This window comes from Neophocaena asiaeorientalis, unplaced genomic scaffold (assembly GCF_003031525.2).
Source record: "Neophocaena asiaeorientalis asiaeorientalis breed wild unplaced genomic scaffold, Neophocaena_asiaeorientalis_V1.1 scaffold177, whole genome shotgun sequence".
Lineage (NCBI taxonomy): Eukaryota > Metazoa > Chordata > Mammalia > Artiodactyla > Phocoenidae > Neophocaena > Neophocaena asiaeorientalis.
Genome location: NW_020172779.1, coordinates 4,879,655 through 4,903,062, shown reverse-complemented (window position 1 = coordinate 4,903,062; position 23,408 = coordinate 4,879,655). Strand labels below are relative to the sequence as shown.

The 23,408-nt window shown below is 43.2% G+C and overlaps 1 protein-coding gene across 1 annotated transcript in view; it reads left to right on the top strand.

The window, feature by feature from the left end:
- The first annotated feature begins 2,872 nt into the window (after positions 1 to 2,872).
- ENPP2 (ectonucleotide pyrophosphatase/phosphodiesterase 2) overlaps positions 2,873 to 23,408 on the top strand; it is a 107,375-nt gene continuing 86,839 nt past the window's right edge. Inside the window, 2 exon segments of the mRNA XM_024741317.1 lie at positions 2,873 to 3,042; positions 3,044 to 3,131. Coding sequence (XP_024597085.1) covers positions 2,900 to 3,042; positions 3,044 to 3,131 — 231 coding nt within the window. The 5' untranslated portion in view covers positions 2,873 to 2,899.

Genomic DNA, 23,408 nt, shown 5'->3' with positions numbered 1-23,408 from the left:
GAGACAGTTTAAAATTTTTAGCAGCTGTGATTTTTTTTTTTTTTTTTTTTGCGGTATGCGGGCCTCTCACTGTTGTGGTCTCTCCTGTTGCGGAGCACAGGCTCCGGACGCGCAGGCTCAGCGGCCATGGCTCATGGGCCCAGCTGCTCCGCGGCATGTGGGACCCTCCCAGACCGGGACACGAACCCATGTCCCCTGCATTGGCAGGCGGACTCTCAACCACTGCGCCACCAGGGAAGCCCCTGTGATATTTTATTTATTCTTGTATTCCCAGAATCAAAGATGCTGACTGTCATGTGATTTATACATGTAATGTATAAATGTCTGATGAATAAATGAACTAGTGAAATCAGTAAAGAAGAAACTGAAAGATAGAGGGATGGCTGATGAAAGAATGTTCCAGAAGACATGGGAAGAGAGGGATTCCATAGCACACAGAAGGAGGGCCACTTCGAAAGTGGGAGGCAAGGTGTGGAGACTGGAAATAAGTTTTCTGGTGCAAGGACAGGAAGCAGAGTTCCCTCCTGATAGCCCTTGTGCCCTTTGCTGGGGGAGTGGAGGTCGTTTGCTGAAAGTCAGCTGGGAGTGGGGTCCGGGTTCTCCAGGGGTGGGAAGAGTGACTTTGTGGAAGTGAAGAGGTGGGCTGACCAGGGACACTCATAAGGAATACAGTGGTGCTGGACCCGGCACCTAGGCTGCAGAGCACACATAGGTGGTGGTGCCAGTGGACACGGTGTGTGATGCTGTGTAGCTCTAGCAGACCGTTACATCGCGGCTGAGGGTTTTGCAGATGGTATATGGCAGCGGTTGGACCAGGAAATGAACAAACTGAGGTGGAAGGAGAGTAAGATCGAAACCGACATTAAAGTCTAGACTGGGACATAAAGGAAGGAAGTAATGTCGAGAAGGGGGAACAAAGTGGAAAGAATAAAGGACAAGCTCTAATGAGTCAAAAGCCAAAAATGTATAATGGGGAGAAGGGAATGAGCTGGAAGGAAGGGAGTTCCTATTCCATGGTAGCTGCTGTACACATTAAAGCATCAATACTTTAAAAGACAACAGTAGCTACCTGTTGCTGAGCACGACTGTATGTCAGAAGAAAGGCAAGGGGTTTTACCTACATAATTTCATTTAATTCTCATAGCATGTACCATAATCCCCATTTCAGTGTTGAGAAAACTGAGGCTTACTGAGGTTAAATATATTGCTCGCTTTTTTTTTTTTTTTCGGCCATGGCTTACGGGCCCAGCTGCTCCGCGGCATGTGGGATCTTCCCGGATCGGGGCACGAACCCGTGTCCCCTACATTCGGCAGGCGGACTCTCAACCACTGCGCCACCAGGGAAGCCCGCTCACATTTTTGTAGCTAGGAAGAAGAAGAAACTGCATCTGTCTGATGAAGCCAATTCCCATAACCACCAAGCCAGGTTGATAGATATATTTTTCTTGCTGTAGAACAGCATAGGACTCCTGCATCCTTTTCTTATGAGCTGGTAACCCGGAGCCAGTTATATTAACCCATTGGGCTCCGCAGGATGAAGTCCAAATTCCCTCAGGTGACACAGGAGGCTGGTCAGAGTCCAAACCCACACCCTCCTCTCTAGACACAGCCTCCCACACCCTCTGCTCTTGTCTGCAGGAACTATTTTCAGTTTGCCAAAGGCATCAGGACAGCTTTTGGACATGATGTTGTATGAGTCAGTGATGTGCTTCTTCCTCTTCTCCTCCCGGCTGACTCCTTCCAGTCCTGCCAGGCTGAGTGTGAGTATCACGAAAAAATGTGGGTGATGCCATTTGCCAGACCAGACATCTCTAGAGCATCTCCGCAGACCCCCATCACAGCTCTCCTCTTCACACTAAAATTCTGGGACGCTGACTCCTTGTTCATGGGGGCTTTCTTTACAATCCCACAGCCTCTTCCCCTTCTATTTAGCATTTTGACTCCTTGTTCATGGGGGCTTTCTTTACAATCCCACAGCCTCTTCCCCTTCTATTTAGCATTTTGCCATCTGGAAGGACCCAGAAAAAGGAGGGAAAAAGGCTCTGGTCATGACTAGTGACAGACTCTCGTAGCAGCTTCAGGAATCCCTAGGCTTGTACCAGCCCCTCAGAGTTGCCAGTCTGGTTCCTATAGCATTCTTTTAGCAGCTGGTAAAGAGAAAAAATTAGACCGTAAAGAAACATGGTCAATGAACTCAAGATATCTGTGGATATCCTTAACCAAAACAGCTATTATTTTAAAACACTTTCATAATCCAAACATTAAAATGTTCTATAGTTACTCTTGCTGTATATTATGCATTATGACATGGGCTTACGTGTTATAATTAAGTTACTGGGGTGGGTCACCCAGCAGGGAGGTGGGTGGTTTGTGGGTGCTGACAGCATGTGATTGAGAAGACTCAGATTTCACTTTCTGGTTGGGTGATTGGGCAAAGATCTTATTTTTCTGGAGCTTTTTTTCTTTATGTGTAAAATGGTAGTAATAGGAGAGTCTTCCTGGCATTGTTTGGGAGGCCAAGTGACAGCATGAGATCACAAGCCCTTTGTCAATTGTAACATGCTTTAGGGGGAAAAATAGGGGTATTATTTTCCAGAATGTTAGAGGAATTTATACAATATACTGCTCGCGTTTAACCTGGGAATGCTAATTCAGGGAACTCATCAACAACACGGCAGGAAACTTCGGCAGCAAAATCCTTTCGGAAACCCCGGATAAAGAATCCGGCAGAATGAGGGAGAAATGGCAAATCAAACCTCACAGAGACTCTCCTTGAAAGATTACGGGATGAAAAATTAACTTGGCACTGTTGGGGGTGGGAATGCGGACGGCTGCCCTGGATGCCCGGTCTTCAGCCTCCGGTCACTTTCCTTCCCCAAAGCCATTTTAGTCAAAGGTCATGTGTGAGTCTTGTCAAAGGCCAGCTTCCAATGGAATCATTGTCCCCCGGGACAGCGGCCCCCTGACTACATCTGCATTGGAGAAATCCCAAAAGCAAACGGCCCAGTGCAAACAAGAGCAGCCCGAGGCAGCCGTCCCGGGGCAGAGCTCACAGCAGAGGCCGCGTCCGCAGCGCCCGGGCCGGAGCAGGCGCCCAGACGGCCGCAGCAATGAGCCGCCGCGCCGAGCGGGTACGGTAGGCGCCTCCTTCTCCCCGTCCTCCATTGCTTGGGCTCCCGGGTCCCAGCTGCTGTTCTGTCAGCCGAGAAACCTTGCAAAGGGCCTCCGGATGTGCCGGAAAGCGGTCCCCGTTGGGCTGCGTTCCCGTGCACTCAGCTGCAGCGATTTCCAGGCGCGCGAGACGCAGAGCGGAACTCATTTCGAGCTTTGGTTGCCAGGGAATGTTTGGGTTTGTAAATATGTGTCTCGTTTCTGGAAACCCAGCCGGTAGTTCCCTGCAGAGAGGGGCCGTGGACGAGTCTCCAGTCACCGCGGCTGGAACCTGTGCCAGTGGGAGCTCCCCTGGGCGCAGCGGGTCTCGGGGTTCGGGGAGCTCTGTCCTCCGGGGCCGCGAGAGGGCTCGGCGTTTGGTGGATTACCTGTTGGACCAGGGCTTTGCGGGGAGGATAGGGATTTTTAAAGTCATCTGCTTCTGTAATGTGCTGTGGGATCCTACACTTGACTCCAAAGGCAACAGACATATCGCAGACGGAGGGAGCCCGTTCCACATGGCCGGGTCCCCTCGGGGGCTCCACAAAGGGAAGGTGTTGCCCGGCGTGCACGCAGCCGGCGGCGGCACAGCCAGTCCCCTCGGCCCTTTGTACTTCACTATTTGAACAAGCTGACTTTCAGATGAATCTGGCTCGGTTTTGGAGAAGAGTTGAGGGAACCCGGAGTCTCAGCCGAGCAGGGGTGCTTCTGATCCGGACTCGGAAATCTCGCAGGGCAAATACGGCAGGTGGGGAGGGTCGGAAGGGGCAGCGTGTACAGCCGGCGTTCAGGTGCGAGCGGTGGGTCCAAGGCTTTCGATGGCTGTCCTGCTACACACTCTGGTTTCATTTTAACAGGTTCAGCCCCGAACCGAGCCGCTTCTCACTGGTAAAGACAATGAAAACAAAAGCCTTTCTAGCGCTCAGCAGGACGCAGAGAGGGAAGCCGGTTCTGTCGTTTGTTTATGAATTTTTCACCCAGCCGGGTCTGCCGGGAATAGGACGTCTTCCTCACTTCAGTCAATCGATGTTTGTTGAGTTTCTGCACTTCCTCTCTAGCTGAAATTTTTTTTCCTCCTTTACCTTCCCACCAAACGTTTTTTATTTAAATAAATAAATTTATTTAATTTTTGGCTGCGTTGGGTTTTGGTTGCTGCACTCAGGATTTCTCTAGTTGCAGCGAGCCGGGGCTACTCTTTGTCGCGGTGCCCGCGATGCGGGCTTCAGTAGCTGTGGTTCGCAGGCTCTAGACCACAGGCTCAATAGTTGCTCTGCGGCATGTGGGATCTTCCCGGACCCGGGCTTGAACCGGTGTCCCCTTCTTTGGCAGGCGGATTCTTAACCACTGAGCCACCAGGGAAGTCTGCCCCACCAAACTTCTTGAACGAGTGGGTGACATTCACCATCTCAATGCCCCCACTACCCAGTAACTTGCTCATCCACAGTCAATGGCTTCTGCCCTCCCTTCTGAAGACAAACCTTGGCCAGGGCCACCAGAGACCTCTTGGGAGCTAAACCAGAGAGTGTGTTGTGTTCAACCTCCCCCAAGTCTTCTCTGTGTCATTTTGAACTGTTGGCCATCCCCCCCCCCCGCCATCCCTCTCTTTCTTTCTTTCTTTCTTTTTTTTAAACTCTGTCCTGGATTCTTTGATACCACACTTCCCTGGTTTCCCTCTGACCTTCTGAGTTTCATTTAATGCCTCTAAAGGTCTTCCCTTCATCGGCATTGGTGTGCCCCTGTGTTCCTTGACTCTCTTCCCTTTCCATCCAGTAGTCTCCCTAGGAAACCTCTTCCACCCCCATGGGTTCACCCACTACATACAAATCTATAGCCTATCCAGATATTTCTCCTAAATACCAACCTTTTCTATAGAGGATCTCCACTTTAAGGAGCATCTCCACTTTAAGGTGCATCTCCATGGAGCACCTTAAAATCAACATGTTGGAATTGAATTTGTCTTCTGTCATTCTCTCCCAGGCCTGCTCCTCCTTTTCTGTTCTCCAGTGCTCAAATGGCATCCCTAGTTGTCCAAGCCAGACATGACAGAATCATCCTAGACAGAATCATCATTCCTCTCTTTCATTCATGACACCTAGTCCTATCTGCTCTCCCTGCTTAATGCATTTCATACACATACCTTCCACTGTTTTAGTGTAAGTCAGTACCACCCCAAATTTGATTCTGGTCACAACTTTCTGCTAGTCTCATTTGAGGCCACTACTACCCATCCCCATGCCCCCTGTCTTGTCACCATACTGTATCAAATGGTCTTCCTAAAATGCAATATGATCATGCAGATCTTTTTTGAAAAGTCTGCCGTGGATTTCTATTTTTTTCCTTTTGAGAATAATGTTGATGTACACAGGTTCTCTGGGACTTGCCTTTCTCTTCCCTTTTATCTCTCATCAGTCACTCCCTCTACATATATTATGCACATTTTAATACACACTTTATGCATGTTGTATGCAAATTTATGCATATCAAACTATTTGCTAACCATGACTTTCCTCTTTGTCCTTCCCTTAGATCTAACTTCTCTTTTTCCCTAAGGACTCAGCTGAGAGCCACTTTCTCTTGGAGACCGCCCCTCATCCTCCAGAATGGGTGGGTGGCTCTCCCCTTTTTTCCCAGAGCTTCCTCTGTTCCTTCTATCAGAGCATTTACCATTCTTTATTGCAAGTATCTATTTACTTGTCTGTCCTCCACTGGTCTGTAGACTCCTTGAGGGCTGGCGTCAGCTCTATTTGTCTGAGCATACTTCGAGCCTACAGCCTGGACCCAATGAGGAAGCTCAGTAAATTTGTGGGAATTCTTGTACAATTCTTGTCAATGACTATGATCTCCAGGCATTGAATAAGATGAAAGAGATACAATGTATAGTACAACATGGTAAAGAATGAAGAATGAAAGTCAACCCTGATTATCAGGAAAAGGTGTAGTCTTCCAATTATTTAACAGAAGAAGGGTGTAGACTTTCTGGGTACTTAAGATAATCCCCCAACTCTCCAGATCTACCAGCTCCCTCTCCCATCCACATCTCAGTGACTTTCTCCTACTGCTGTCCACATCTATCCCAACCTTGCCCAAGGCTGGGAAAAGCTGCACAAAAAGCTGTTTTCAATTCTGCTTTGGCTTTGTGAAAGCGAAGGAACCGTTTTCAGTATAGTACCTGGCCCAGGAAGAGGTTGAAGACCAAGCTAGGTGGACTTGTAAGAGAGCCTTTTGACAAGCTGATATCAAAGATACAAGCTGGCATCTTCTGATACCAGAAGGAAGGCTCAGAAGGGACCAACAGGTGAGATCTCTAAGAGCTGCTAGAGAGTGATGGAGATGAAAACATTCAGTTTGATTTTCTAAAGAAATCTGTGCACTTGAAACTCTAGACAGAGGTGAATGATGATGAAGAGAGTTATTTAAACTTCAGATTATTCTTCTCTGGAGCCACAGTCCTTGTGATACTCAAATGTACGTTACTCTTCTCAGAAAAAATGCACAATATACAAACATGGCACTTTCCATAAGCTTTCAGGAGGTTTGTACAAGCCTACTCTTGGAACCCCTTGTGTTGTCATGAACCTCGGGTTAAGAACCTTGAATCAAAGAATTCATTCAGGGCTTCCCTGGTGGCCTAGTGGTTGAGAATCTGCCTGCTAATGCAGGGGACATGGGTTCGAGCCCTGGTCTGGGAAGATCCCACATGCCACGGAGCAACTAAGCCCATGTGCCACAACTACTGAGCCTGCGCGTCTGGAGCCTGTGCTCCACGACAGGAGAGGCCGTGACAGTGAGAGGCCTCCGCACCGCGATGAAGAGTGGCCCCCGCTCGCCACAACAAGAGAAAGCCCTCGTACAGAAACGAAGACCCAACACAGCAAAAATAAATAAATTAATAAACTCCTACCCCCAACATCTTAAAAAAAAAAAAAGAATTCATTCATTCAACAGATATTTGGGAGAGTAGGTGGTGATTAATAGGAGCCCACATAAGTCCAATAATGCATATTTTCTCTTTTAGAGGATCTCAGTGTAATGTGTGGTATTGAGTTTGGAGTCATAGGACTTGGGCTCATGTCCCTGTTTTGGCACTTGCTAGTTGTGTGACTTTCTCTCTGAATGATAGTTTTATCATCTATTAAAAAGGATAATAAGTGTTGGAAGTGGTGACTAAAATAAAGTTTGTGAAAATACCTGGAACATGGTTATACTCACTTAACATTAATCAATTCAAAAACCTTGGTTTTAGGAAGGGCCCAGATCCTGTGATATTCTTCTGGATTAGAAGCACGCACGTGGGCCGGATTAATGACTGGATGCGTTTACTAAAGAATAGCTGATTGACAGATGGACGTCTTTAGGATGGTATGCTACTGGGGTCCATCTTCATTCCTGTTTTATTCAATATTCTTAACATCCATGAAAGCATAGCACACTGATCACATTTGCTCAGAGAAAAGGCATAAGGATTAGGAGTCCAGAAGTTATCAATTAGTTGTAGCATACTTTGACTTTTTATTTTTAGAAGCAGTGTGCAAAAATAGATATAAAATATATCATGTATGGCAGCCAAAAATCAATTGCAAATTATTGGGTGTGTGTGACAGAGAGAGAGAGAGAGAGAGAGAGAGAGAGAGAGAGAGAAGACAGAGAGGGAAAGTTAAAGACAGAAGTGGTGGCTTCATATAGTTAAGGTTTAGGGATTTAAACTGACAATAAATCAACCATGAGATATTTCTTCTAAAATAATGTTAGGTTTTATTAAAAGGTGTATAGCACATGGAAAACAATAGACCTTCTAATCTGTATTATGCAGACCACATTTAGAACAATTGTACCTGGTTCTGGGTGCTACACATTAACACATTTTTTGAGCACATACATATATCTTATATATATATATATACACACACACACACGTGCGCACACACACATGCATACTATTTGCCAATCACTGTGCTAGACACTTATGACAACAGTGCTGAAAAGAGCAGACCTGCTCTCAGAGTTCACAATATAGCAAAGGTGTTAGATGAATTAGCAGGTGATTTTAATTAAATGTTTTACTTGTATAATAGTGGAAGCTTAGGTCCCTGAGGAACCCCTTAAGAAGGGGTTTTAAATCCAGACTTAATGGAATTGGGGTAGACTTTCCGGAGGCAGTGATGTTTAAATTGAAACCCAAAAGCTGAGTAGGGCTTATCAAGGCGCAGGTGGTATAGGGAAGAGGGTTCCAAGTGCAGGTGACAGTAACTTCCATAGGGCAGAAGTCCTGTGCAAGGAACTGAGAGAAGGGATACACACACAGAGGAGAGGGGATGAGGGAGATGAGACTCGAGTGGTGGTCGGGGATAGAACTTCATGCTCTGAAGCTGTAATTGATCCTGAGAAGAACAGGGAGCCATTGAAGGTCGTAAGCAAAGCAGTGTCACAATCAGTTTTGTGTTTTGGAAAGGTCAATATGGACAGAACATTGGAGGGATGGTCAATGAGGGAGAGAGAAAGAGAGAGAGGGAGAGAAACGACATAGGAGGAGTTATTATAGTAGAAACAAGAAGGGATGGTGGCTCCAACAAAGATGGTAGCAGGGAGATGACAAGAGAGGAACATTTTAAAAGCTAATTAGGAGATACAAAGCAAATAGTGACAGGGCTTCCCTGGTGGCGCAGTGGTTGCGGGTCTGCCTGCCGATGCAGGAGACACGGGTTTGTGCCCCGGTCCGGGAGGATCCCACATGCCGCGGAGCGGCTGGGCCCGTGAGCCGTGGCCGCTGGGCCTGCGCGTCAGGAGCCTGTGCTCCGCAACGGAAGAGACCACAGCAGTGAGAGGCCCGCGTACTGCACCAAAAAAAAAAAAAAAAGCAAATAGTGACAAACCTCAGGGATGCTGTAGGAAGGATGTCTGTAGGACATTTAACCTGCAAAGGAGAAGGTCTAGAGAGCTATAGTATCTGTCTTTACATCCTTCAATCTCCATGGGAAGAGAGATTAGTATCGTGCTTTTCTCTCTGAGATGGCAGTGCTGGGCCAAATGGGTGGGAGATACAGGGAGATAAATTTCAGCTCAATACAATGAAGAATTTTCTAACAGAGCTGTTCCAAGGCAATGCATTCTTTGTCACAGAGATATTTAAACAAAGGCTTGATAAATATGCTTGGAAAATTTGGACAGGCAGGGATGGGGTGGCCAAGCTGGAGGGCATTGACATTTCCTTTCAACCCCAGGATTCCAAGACTGTGTGTATGAAGTTCAAATATCTTACTTAGGCTGGCATTTAAGGCTCACTGTGACCCAGCCCTTTGTAGGGAAGTCTTAGGTCCTGGTTTCCCTGTATAATCCTAGTGCATGCCTGGTGTCTCCTAGTAGCTATTATGAGCACTCAATGTTCACTCTCAAAAGGTCCTAGTTTGAACAATAAATTTTATGATCATCCATCCCTTGACTTAATGTTCCTGCCTCATGCCCTGGCATTCTGTTAGAAACCTTACAAACAACTCATACTGAAGTTTTTGTTACTCGCAGAGGAAACCTGGCATTTTGCTGCATGTTTGTTTACTTAGGCCGTTTCCTATGTCAGGAATACTCCTCCTCTGTGCATTCTGCATACTTCATTGAGAATATACTTTTTCATCAAGGCCTTTTTATAACACCGTGGGTCGCATTAAAGTGCTAAGTACATAATTATTTTTATAAATATTTGATCTCCCTCTATTATCCCCTAGAAGCCCAGTACTAAGATCTGTGAAAAATAGTCAGCCAGTGGTATGAATGGTACAATGTGTAAGGCAGTAACGTTTCAGAAGGAAATTCCCATTTATTAGAAAAAGTCACATTTTCATTTTTAAAGTGATTCATGCATTTTGTAGAAAAAGTTTAAATTAAGGAAAGCACCAGGAAGAAACAAAGAATTGTCTACAATCGTAGCACCTATAGATAAGCATGTGAATATCCCTTCTATATTCTTTTATGCACATGTAGTCTTAAAATTGGAATCATGCATATCCTTCTGTAACCTGCTTTTCACTAAAACATACCAAGTGTGTTACCCCATGTCATTATATATTTTTCAAAAACGTGGTCTTTGGGGGGTGGTGAATTGTGTTCCATTCTGTAGCTGTCTCATGCTTTGTTTAACTAACTTCTGGTGGACATCAGGTTGTTTCTATCTTTTGATGTTACAAATAATGCTTTGATGACCCTCTGAGACATACATCCATGTACCCATATATCCATCTGTATGGGACATTTACATTTTCTAAAATTGCAAGATAGTTGACCAAAATCTGATATTGAGTTGCTAAGAAAGCATGAGTTTAAAAAAGGTCTAATTTTACTTTAAAAACTTCACTATTATTCTGTTATATAAATCTATTATATATGAATATTATGTGCATGCGTATGTGTGTGTCTCCACTTATTAATTCTCTAATTTCATGAAGGTATCTGATTTGAAAAGGTATCAACAATCTGTGGGCTTGATGTAGAAGTGAGAGATAACAAGTGAATACATTTCTTTTTTTTTACATCTTTATTGGAGTATAATTGCTTTACAATGCTGTATTCGTTTCTGCTTTATAACAAAGTGAATCAGTTATATATATACATATGTTCCCATATCTCTTCCCTCTTGCATCTCCCTCCCTCCCACCCTCCTCATCTCACCCCTCCAGGCATGAATTGAGTTTGAAATCTAAAAACTTCAGTGACTGTATCAGGGTGAAAAATTTTTGTTTCCAAGCTAAATATAAGGAAAAGTGATGACATGTATGTTGCAGGATAAAGAGAATTCTCTGAAAAGAGAGACACTGCCTAATGTTCTGGTGTCTGGAGGAGATATGTGGCCATGGCCTTAGATCTTTATTCTAAAGTAAATAATTCATCTTCTTAAACACTCAAGGAGCAGGTAGGTCTCCACTGTAGAGTGAAATGTTTCATCTGAGAAGCAGGCCTTGGTTGGGAAACACTGTGAATCAGTTTGGTGACTTTTTAACAAAATAAATGAAAGATCTTGTCATGGGTTGATTTGTATCTATCTGCCACTCCTTGAAGTCCTAACCCCCAATACCTTTAAATGCGATCTTATTTGGAGATAAGTTCCATATTAGTCAGAGTTCTCCAGAGAAACAGGATCAATAGGATATACACTTGACCCTTGAACAGCACAGGTTTGAACTGTGTGGGTCCACTTATACATAGATTTTTCAATAAATATGTACTACATTTCTACTCAGTCTGAGGTTGGTTGAATCCATAGGTGCGGAACTGTGGGTACAGAAGGCCGACTATCAAGTTATACACGGGTTTTCGACTGCTCTGAGGGTCAGCACCCAACCTTGAGTTGTCCAAGGGTCAACTATGTACATATATCTATATATAGATATATGTATATATATATATATATATATATATATATAGAGAGAGAGAGAGAGAGAGAGAGAGAGAGAGAGATAGAGAGAGAGAGATTTATAATAGGAATTGGCTCACACGAGTATGGAGGCTGAGAAGACCATTGATGTGTTGTCTGTAAGCTGGAGAACCAGGAAAACTGGTGGTGTAATTCACTTTGAGTCCAAAGAATTGTGGGTTAGTGGTGTAAGTCCCAGTCTGAGTCCAAAGGTTTAAGAATCAGGAGCACTGATACTGAGGGCAGAAGGAGATGGATGTCCCAACTCAAGCAAAGAGAGAAAATTCACTCTTCCTCCATCTTTTTGTTCGATTCAAGCCCTCAGTGGGATGGATGATGCTCACCAGCCTCGTTGAGGGTGATTTTTAAAAAAAATTTATTTATTTTGTTTACTTTCCTTATTTTTTTGGATGCGTCGGGACTTAGTTGCGGCACATGGGATCTTTGTTGAGGCATATGGGATCTTTCGTTATGGCGCACAGTCTCTTCATTGTGGTGCACAGGCTTCTCTCTAGTGGTGTGCGGGTTTTCTCTCTCTAGTTGTGGCGGCTTGTAGTTTGCGGCACATGGGCTGTCTCATTGAGGTGTGTGAGCTCAGTAGTTGCGGCGGGCAGGCTTAGTTGCCCCGCGGCATGTGGGATCTCAGTTCCCCGACCAGGGATGGAACACATATCCTCTGCATTGGAAGGTGGATTGTTTACCACTGGACCACCAGGGAAGTCCCGAGGGTGATCTTCTTTACTCAATCAATTCAAATGCTAGTTGCTTCCAGAAACACCCCGCAGACACCCCCAGAAATGTTTTGGCAGCTATAGGGGCATCCCTTAGCCCAAACACATCGACACATAACAATTAACCATCATAGGGTCTTTACAGAGGTAATCAAAGTAGAGTGAGGTCATCAGGGTGGGCCCTAATCCAATAGGACTGGTGTCCTTATAAAAAGGGGAAATTCAACACAGAGACATGGAGGAAGATGATGGGAAGAGACACAGAGAGAAGATGGCCATCTACAAAGCCAAAGAATAGGGGCCTGGAACAGATCCCTCCCTCACAGCCCTCAGAAGGAACCAACCCTTCTGACACCTTGATTTTGGACATCTAAGCCTCCAGCACTGAGAGACAGTACATTTCTGTTATTTAAGCCATCCAGTTTGTGATACTTTCTTATGGCTTAATACAGATTTGAATTAATACAGATTTCATGAGAGCATAATTCCCTTAGCGTGGCTTCAGCTGGTAACAATACAACATTATTTTGCTCTTTGGTCACCAGAGATTATGGTGTTGTCCCTAGGAATGACAGCTGACGATATATTGCTGTTTCAGTTAGCAAATATTTTCATTACCGTGATCTCCTTTGACCCTGATCAAAGCCTAAGAGATGGGCATTCTTACATCTCTGTAAGAATGCCCATTAGGGATAGGAAACAGGCTCAGAGAGACTAAGTGAATTATTCAAAGTTGCAAAGCTTGGAAGAGGTAGACCTGAAACTCAAGTATTGGCTTTTGGATACTAAATACCACACTAGTTTAACGAAAACACAATGCTTTTCACCTTCATGGACATGTCAAATGTCATCTTCCTTCTTTAAAATTTGAAAGACACGTTTGTGGCATGCTGAGCCAGATTTTTCGTGTGTTTTTTTTCCCCCTAAATCCCCTGAGAATGATTTTATAATCCTACTTGTTGGAAGATCTCTGATTGGCTGAAGGCACCTACTCCATCCACGTCCTCGTTATCAAATATTTATCAGGAATTTAGGCACCGTGTTTATGTGCACAGACTATTTCTTCTCCACACAGAAGCTTTGTTTACTGACAAAATGGGCTTTCTCAGGACACAGTTTGATTACTGACAAATCCAACTGCGAAACTTTGGATGTGTTGGATATAATTGAGTTTTTCCATCATTAATTCTGCTCAGATATTAATTCAACATAGTGACATGAGGGGCGCCAAGCAATTTCCAGGAAGCTGCTTGACTTTAATCAGCAGGAACAAATGCAAGATTATTGCACTTTTTCCTTGGGTGACCTAAGCTTGTTCTTGGCACCCGTGAACACAGAGCACTGGTTGTCTCATAGCGTTTCAGTGGCTTCTACCCAGGGGACTTATTAGTTTTGAACCTTAGGGATAATTCCATAAGAATGTAATTCTTTCCCTCCCTGAAAGAACAAAATGTTGCTTGTGTTGGGCTATTCTTGTTATGTGATAAAACCAGTGGTTCCCAAATTGTGGAATCACAGAGATCTGTAGGTAGGGTCGTCAGATTTAGGAAAAAACAGGCAAGGGAACCAAAATACACAACAACAGTAAAACCTCCAGGATGCCCCAGTTTAACTTCAATGGCAAATAAACAAGAAATACTTTTTTAGTATAATTATGTCCCCAATATTGAAAATACTAAAAAAGTATTGTCTCTGGCAACCCTACCTATAAGGTTATATTGGGGGTAGAGTGTTGATAATTTGTCAATATTTCAAAAGTTATGAAAATTATACATTTACACAAGTAAGACTTCAGAGGTTCCTGAAAATGTTAAATTTCCTTGATTTTGGTTGGGATTTTTTTGACCCAACTTGAAAGCACTGTCATCTCATGCTGAAACCATAACTTTGTTACCGTTTTTGATGACTTGTGTTCCAGGGATCATGCAAAGCACATGCATTATCTCATGTAATCCTCAAAATCAGAGGTTGGAGGACTATAGCCTGCAGGCCAGATCCGGTCACTGCCTATCTTGTAAATAAAATTTTGTTGAAACACAGCCACCTCGTTTGTTTCTGTATAGTTTGTGGCTGCTTTCATGCTCCAACAGCAAGTGTGTAGCTGTGATAGGAGATTGTTGTATGGCTCACAAGACCTGAAATACTTATTATTTGGCCCCTTGCAAGCAAAGTTTGCCTACACTTGCTCAAACCCACTCTTTGAAGGAGTTACCTATATTCCCATTTTTAGAATGAAAACATGAAGGCCCACAGAGTTTAAAAAACTGGGTAAGTTCTCGCAGCTCTTAGAGTTCAAACTAAGGTCTGTTGAATTCCAAAACTTCTGACTACAGCTGACCCTAAGGCTGATGGTCAATTACATTTATCCTAAATGGGTTTAATAATGGAGAAACTGATTTCTGATTTCTGATTAAATACTGTCCATCCAAAAGATGAGGCAGAAGGAATGGGGTCGTGGTTAGGCACCCAGGCTCTGGAGCCACAATGCTTAAGCCCCAGCTCTACTGCTTAATTTCTCTATATCTCAGTTTCCACCCTTGTGAATGGCAGATGATAATAATTCCTATATGTGTGATTGTTACTGGGGTTAAGTGAGACAATGTCTGAAAACACGGGAAGAGCAAAAAAAAAAAAAAAAGGAAGAGCATTTTCCTAGTGGTCCACTAGGCATTTGTTATTTTTATTTCAAATGACTATTTCAAAGCAAGGGTAAAATAAAGAGTTTGGAAAAGTTGGGAACATCTGCCATGGTTGATTGACAGAACAGTTCAGGCAGGAAGCTCAGAGAGCACAGTGGCCCCTACTTGTCAGATCACAGCACGGAAAGATGCTTGTCTGGCTTCTTTATACAGGCATATCTCATTTTATTTGCTTCACTGTGCTTCGCAGATACTGTCTTCCGTTTTTCTTTACAGACTAAATGTTTGTAGCAACCCTGCATGGAACAAGTGAACGGGCACCACTTCTCCAGCAGCAATGGCTCACTTTGTGTCTCTGTCACATTTTGGTGATTCTTGCAATAGTCCAGACTTTTTAATTACTATTATATTTGTTATGTGATCTGTGATCAGTGATCTTTGATGTGACTATTGCAAAAAGATTGCGACTTGCTGATGGCTCAGACAACAGTTAGCATTTTTTAGCAATAATGTATTTTTAAATTAAGTTATGTGCACTGATTTTTAGACACAATGCTATTGCACCCTTAACAGACTACAGGATAGTGTAAACATCATTTTTATACGCACTGGGAAACTAAAACATTTGCGTGACTTGCTTTATTGTGGTATTTGATTTATTGCAGTGGTCTGGGACCAAACCCGTAATATCTCTGAGGTGAGCTTGTAAGAGATGTCTTTGTTCTGAGAGTGTCTTTTAGTCCTTGGTTGGCCGTGTTTGCCTTGGGAAGCCGTGCTGTGAGATGTTACAGGATGTTCATCCAGTGCTCACTGGACCTTAAACCCCTTATTACTATTACCTCTGATATTTATAGCCCTAATATCCACCCCCAGTGGCTCCAAATTGACTAAAAATATAGCCAGGCTGCTGGAGAATAACCTTCTTAAATAGCACAAGACAGGCAATTGTCCTCAGAAACACCTCAATCTATAATTTAATCCTTAGGCAAAAACTAGAAAAAAAAATCAGTTTTTACCAGTATTCCTCACCCTCCAAAGCATACTTTGTGTATGGAGTCACTGTGAATAAAATCTGTATGTAGACCCTGTTAAATATATTAGAATAGCCTTGATCTTTTGAGGAGATTAGGAGATAAACGTTGTTCCCTGAGAGTGACGGAATTGGAAGACTTGAAAAGACTGGAAAAATCTGCGATATTGTGTATAAACCATTCAAGAGCTAAGTCAATATGTAGAAATTAAAAACATGGCCAAGACTCCTGGAGACTTTGCTTTGCAAAAGTGAAGCGGCGTGAGCATATGCATGGCCATTATCAGCAGGGTTTTGCAATTTCCTAGCGTGCCTGGGGTGCGCGGAAACAGGAGCAAAGTAAGTAGCATTATTTTTCTAGGGTTGGCTTAGCCATCCTCTAGGACCTAGAAAATCCTTGAGAACTCTAGCCTTGGAGGTGGAGGGAGAAGCCTCCAGCAACCCTGCCGCCATTTTACAGAGAATAAAGCTGCAGGACAGTTGCCTCATCCCTTTTCTCCTCTGTCTCGATCCTCCACACTCTGGTTACATTTCCCTTCCTCTCTCTTCACAATCTTCTTCCTTTGTTAATTCATTGAACCAACATTAATTGAATGTCTCTGTGTGCCAGGCACTTTGCCAGACTGGGGATAAGTGAGAAGAGGCGTAGACTGGGTTTCTAATCTCATGGAGTTTACAGTCTAGTGGGAGAGGCACACGTGCCAGAAGCTGTTACCGAGTCTAAGCTCATACCGCTCGCCACACAACAGGCCGAATTGAGAGACGAGTTGCTGGGGCAAGGAAGAATGACTTTATTCAGAAAGCCAGCCAACCAGGAAGATGGTGAGCTCGTGCCCCAAAGAACCGACTTGCCTGAATTAGATTCCAGGCTCCTTTTATACTAAAAGGGGAGGGAGTAAAGTCAAACACTTCCTGGTTCCCATCAGCCTCCAGAGGGGATGTGTTCATTTCTTCCTCCTTGTAGTCATTCACAGGTGGACCTGGTCAGGATGTTTTCTGTGAGCTAAACAAAGGTATTTTAGCTTAATGCTCATTACCTGGGAAGCAGGGTTCCCAGAGATGGGCCATTATCTATAATTTAAGCTTATAGGCAACATCCCTTTAGTGATTAACTTGTAATAGAATACGAAGGCTCTTCCCTATTACAGTTAGAGCAAGTATTGCAAGGCGTAAAGATTGGGGAGAAAGAGAATGATGACGTGTGTGTGTGTGTGTGTGTGTGTGTGAGGGGTGTGGATGGGGTCAGGAAGGCCTCTCTCTGAGCTGAGAACTGAAGGCTCAGTCAGAGCAGGAAAGTCTGATGAGTTGTTTCCAGACACAGCCAGCTAGTGAGCAGTAGCCCTGAAGTTTGAACCTAGGTTTGCCTGACTTTGAGAATTCTCCACTCTTCACTAAATCTTAACCCAGAAAGAATTATACTTGCTCCCAAAACGTTTACATTTAGCTGTGTTGTCCTCCCATGAAGCAACTTGAACAACAGTAAGGAGAGAAATCATTCATCCTTCACCCAATCTGATCATTCACCATGGGTTAGCCACGATGTGTATGCAAGTGCAAAGCACAGCTGTGACCAACACCAAGGGATGTTGAGGAAAGCATTGTTAGCCGGACTTGGGGTGATGCGGCCAGGGTCCGCATGCTCTTCGAATGCATCACAATGCCCTCTTTGCTCCAAAGGATCCTGGCCCTCATTAAAATGCAAGGCATGTGCATCCCACTTGCTTATTCCTTTCATTCCTAGACAAACACAAGTCTAATAAAGAGGCAAACAAGTGTGTCCAGGTCATAAGTCCACTTGGGAAGATGGGTATTTTGGGGAGGTTAGACTAATGCTAGCAGGTTGCCATTGCATTGTGAACTCTGAATGTCATTTGGCACTCTGGGGTTCAAGGGTGATATTGCCTGCAGTGCTAATTACACACTGCAACTCACTGCCAAGGGAGGTTGAGGAGGTCTGAATGTTAGAATTGGCAGCCATATTTCTTGGGTATTTAGAGTTCTGTTTGGGAAATGTGGCTGGTCCAGATGGAGGAAGTTCAACACTTTCTATGCCAGATGTTGTGGAACTTTCAGGAGATGATGGAGAGGCAATCCCTGTCCTCAAGGAACTTTCAGTTTAGTAGGAAGAATTTCTGACAAAACAAACTCAACCCAGGAGGCAAGGTGTGGTGAAAAAAATCAGGAATTTGAACCATTCAGTCTGGGTTTTCTCCACCATTACCATGTAGTCTTGAGGAAATTATTTAACCTTTCTGAGTCTTGGTTTCTTCATTCATAAAATGGGGTTTTATAACTACTTCATGCCATTGTGTAACTACCTTAATAGATGGTGACTATTAATCACTGTTGCTGTATTTGTTACTGTTAGTATCAGAATATGGCAAATTCTGCTCTAACACTGAGTGACTTTGGGCAAACTATTCAAATCTTCGTCTGTAAAATAGGATAATTCTAATGGCCTTATGTGTGTAGTTCAAGAGCTAACTGCATTCTCTCATCACTCTTACCATCCTTTTTTATTCTGTATTCGTAGCTCTTATCACTCGTTGACATATTTATATATTTTATGTCTTTTTCTATCCAAAACAATGTAAGCTCCAGCAAGGATCTGGCTTCTTCTGTTAATTGCCGGTGTCGTTTGTGCCTAAATACAATGCCTGGAACATAATATGCTCTCAATAAAATATTTACTGTGTAAATGGATGAGCAAGTGAATGAATGCTAACTTCTAGGTTAAATATTTAGCCAGTTGTCGGCTCCCAGCACACGGGACCTGTCCTTGTGCTTAGTGTCATTACTAGGGGTGGAATATGGTGCGTGCCAGGCCAGGACCCAATACAGAAAGATTGCTCCCGGCCCTGTCAGGTGGTGATCTTTGCTCTTAGCACTGGCATCTTATCAACTGTGTTGTAGCTGGGAGAAGCAACCGGGTCATTGTCAATAGTAAGGTCACATGAGACTAATTGTAAAAATAAGAGTTTCAGAATTTTTATCAGTTCTCAAGAAGAAGGGGAAACAGCTGCAGCAAGGGAGGCAAGTATGGGAAAAGGAGAAAATAGCATCTTTAGCAAAATGTTTTGTCACATGGGACCATAGGCTATAAGTCTCTGACTGAGACTTACCCAGCTCCAAACCTAGAAGGCATGCAAAGCAGCTGCTTCGGTCAGATGACACGAAGATAGTACACTGGTAAATGGCCCCAGCCTGGAGTTGGTGCCAAAGTGAGAAACTGTCCTTGACAAATTCTGTTCTGTTTCTGAATTGTTAAAGGTGCTAGGAAAAGAAACTCTCAACTGCCCTTCAAGTGTGAGATCAGAGGAATTTCTTTTAAAAATAATAAAACAAAATATAGCATAGTGGACTATAGCAAGAAATACTTAGAAGCTGGACTCTGGTTAGGCAGACCCGAGTTTGAATGAACTTGTGTGAACTTGAGCAAATTACTCAAACTTCTGTGAGCCTCTGTCAAAAAGAGAAACCAATATGTACTTTGCAAGATTGAGAGAATCCAGTGAGTTCATTCCTGTACAATGTCCGGCAATTCTAGGGGCTCAATAGATGGTAGCTGTTATTATTAACAATGAACACTACGTGGATTATTTTGCTTAATTCTGCAGTAACCCTATGAGAAGGTAAGGGGATCTTCCCATTTTACATATGAGGAGATGGAGGTCTAGGGAGGTTTTCTAACTTAGTCAAAGCTACACAGCTAGTGAGCATCTGAGTCAGGACTCTAACCAAGCCCGAGAGCCCAGGATTTTCGTAATTAGCAAGTTGTATAACATCTCTCATAAGAGCAGCAGAAGCTTAGTGGGACGACGGAAGGTCCAGGACTTCTGCATTCTCTTGCATAATACTCTAGTGGCAAGCTGGGGTTATCGGATTTCAACTTTTCAGTGGCTCTCTGTTTACAAAGGATTGTAAGAGACCTATAAGGCTGCTAGAGGCGATATAAGGTCAGCTTGTCTTATGCCTGTCTTCTAGATCCATCCAGAAGTAGATTGCTTCATATCTTAAGTCCATCAAATGATTTTGTGAAAGGTGTTCCTCCTTTTCTTAGCCCACTCCTGACAGTGTTCCCTTTAATTAACATAAATTACATTGTGCATGCCATAGGTATTATATATCTATCTATACCTATCTATATCTATATGTATATTTCCTTCAGGAAATGAAATAGTAAGAACAAGGTGTGTATAGGATCCTTAGCTTTCCTTTGGATTTACTCAGGAAAAATAAAACCAAGTTCTGTTTATTTAGTTTAATTGAGTAGCTCTTTGCTGGTCATTATATATAGAGAGAGAACTCAGCTCCCTAAGAGAGTTGTAAGAAGAGAGAAAAATAATAGATGCCTAGAGTTGGAAAGGACCATAAATGTTGTATAGCCAATCTTCCTTTGAATTTAGATACTTTATAAGACCAACCTTTTCTTGAATCGTAACCATGAGTTCATTTTTTATAAGAGAACTCTGGCAGCACGGCTGGCTAGAAAGTTCATTTTATTATGAGACGAAACATGCTTCTCTGTACCTTCTAGTTTTGCTCAAGGAAGTGCAGTGCCCTTCAAATATCTGAGAAAGACAACCACACCCACCTTCTCCCATCATCCATGCAAGGCACCCGGGAGGCATGGTCACAGGTTCCTCAGCCATGGGCCATGAGGGGAGCCCATTAGATATCCATTCTCTAAATATTAGTCAGAGTGAGCCTTTTGAAACAGAAATCGGATCATGTCACTGCCTGACTCAGATCTCTCCAGTAGCTTCTCAGCACACCCAAAATGAAACATAGAGGCTCACTGTGACCTGGGTGGTCCTACATAAACCAGCACCTGATCCAGTCTTTGATGTCCTCTGAAATTGCTCCCCAATCTTGCGCTCCACTTCAGCCACACGGGCCTTCCTGAACACACTGAGCTGTCCCTACCTCAGAGCCTTCCCACCTGCTATTTCTCCCAAGAGACACCTGGTTCTTCCCTCACTCCATCCAGATTTTTGTTCAGAGGTCATCTCTCCAGAGAGATCTTTGTTGCCACCCAATTGAAAATAACTCCTCCCATTACTCTCTGTTCTCTGCTCTGCTCTGTTTTCCTTATCATTTATTAATTAACTGACATTATTATATTTCTTGCCCACTAGAATGTGAGATCCATGAGGCAGAAGTTTCGTTTTGTTCGCTTTGCATTTCCAGTGCTAGATACATACAAAGTGCTCAATAAAAGTTTGTTGAATAAATGAACAAATAGATGAATGAATTAATAAATGGATTGGGTAATAGGGACTGCTCATCATCTTGGTCCTGCCTCTCTCAGTGCTGTCTGGTTCTGTAGTGACCTAAAACAAGTGGTCACTTAAATGAGATATCCAGAAGTGAAAACAGTCCAGACGGAGTCCATGCAGTGCCAGGCTCAGCTGAACTTTTCTCTCCTGGATCTGAGCGGTAATTGTCTATTAGAGGAGCCTAAGGTACAATGAGGTCATTTAGAGTTGTGGTCAAGCATAGGCTCCTATAGAACTTGCAGGTAACAAAAATTCCCAGCTTTCTTTTATAAGGATTGTTTTCAGTTCTGGTCTCTCCTAGTGTGAAGTTTTATAGCTGAATTTTGTATTCTAGTTCAAGAATCTTACCCCAGACAGATTGATCTGGCTCTCTCTCTATTTCTTCTAAAATCTTTTGACTTCAACCTGTCAAGATATTTTTGAATTTCGATTCAGTCCGTGGTACGTAGTACGTGGCAGCTAGCTGTTGCTGGAATACTGTGTTCAAGAACATACCCTGTATCCATGATTCAGGAATCAAGAAGTTACCATCTCTGTCACCCCCGCAGATGTCTCCTAGGGCATAGGAAGCTGGAGAATGGATACTGAAATAATGTTTCAGAAAACCTTCCACTTCCACAATCTTATTTGCACAGAGAAGCAGCTGAAAGGGGCTGGAAGAGAGATCCTGTCTTCATTCTGCTATCCAAATCTCATGTACATAAAGACAATCTCAGCAGCATAACTGGCAGAGTCTATAAACTGTATCTATAACTCATCCTACAAAAAGCCTGCAAGACAGGAGGGCTCCCTGGAAGTGGGGTGGAGTAGAGATTGAAGGAGCCAGTTCTCAGTCTCTTCCACACATAACCCTTGCATACCTCTACGATGGAACTCACCAGAGTGTGTTTAACAAAGAGTTGACTTCCATTTCTTCCGATGAAAACGTGCTTTTTACGTCAGTATCCCTGATACTACATGGTACTTGGCACAGAGTAAGCTTTCACTAAGCATTAGCTTCTATTATAGGGAATGCTTACTAAATCTGTGTTGAATCAACACTATATGAATTTGTAAAACTCTCACACTCCAAAATTTAGAGCCATTGTCTGACAATGACCTGCATTCTCTCTGATCCCTTAGAAATGACACGGTTATGATGCCCGTGGCTCTGATCACTTCCTCATTACCAACTGATTCTTTTTTGGGGGTCAGTCTAGAATAGAAGTTAATCTGTGGCTTCTGATATGTTCTGAAATAGGAAACATTATCAAGTATCAAGACTTATCAGACATTTATCAGATTCTCTGCTTTTAATAGAATCATGTTTCTTCTAGAAAATAGTTGAAATTCCCATTCCTTTTAGATCTTGCTAGTTTTGTAATTTTCATTGGGAAATCATGGAGAAAAGAGGACTCCCCCACTTAATATGTACTTGAACTTGGGCAAGTTGCCCAATTTGAGCTTGTTGACAGTGATAATAATCTGAAGGGCTTTATGAGGTTAAATAAGGCAATATATAAAAATATCTCTAGTTATGTTGCTGGGCAAAAGGCAGGCACTTACTAAATACTAGCACTTAGGGGGTGTCTGATCCATGCCAGGTATGGTACCGCTCATGCATACTTGCTTTTCCCTTTTCCTTCACCCAGTCCTGAGCTGTCCTGATATCCCAACCAGAGCTACTTTGGCTCTGTGACCTTGCCTACGAGCAGCATTTCAGTTTTATTGATTGCAAAGTGGGAAGACTGAGTAAGCCTTAATTCTTCTAACTCATAGCCCTCTTTTTTTTTTTAAAGAAATGTTCTTTAAATGTTAAGACAAATTTTTTTAAATGAGATATAATCAACATATCACATTATAGTCATTTCAGGTGTATAACAACGATTCGATATTTGTATATATTGAGAAATCACCATAGTAACTCTAGTTAAGATCCATCACCACACATAGTCACAAAAATTTTTTTTTCATAATGAAAACTTTTAAGATCTACTCTCTTAGCAACTTTCAAATCTGCGATGCAATATTATTAACTATGGTCACCATGCTGTACATTACATCCCCATGACTTATTTATTTTATAACAGGAAGCTTGTACCTTTTAACCCCCCTTCATCCATTTTGCCCTCCCCAACCCCCTGCCTCTGGAAACCATCAGTCTTTCTTTGTATCTTTGAGCTCTTTTTTTTTTTTTTTTTT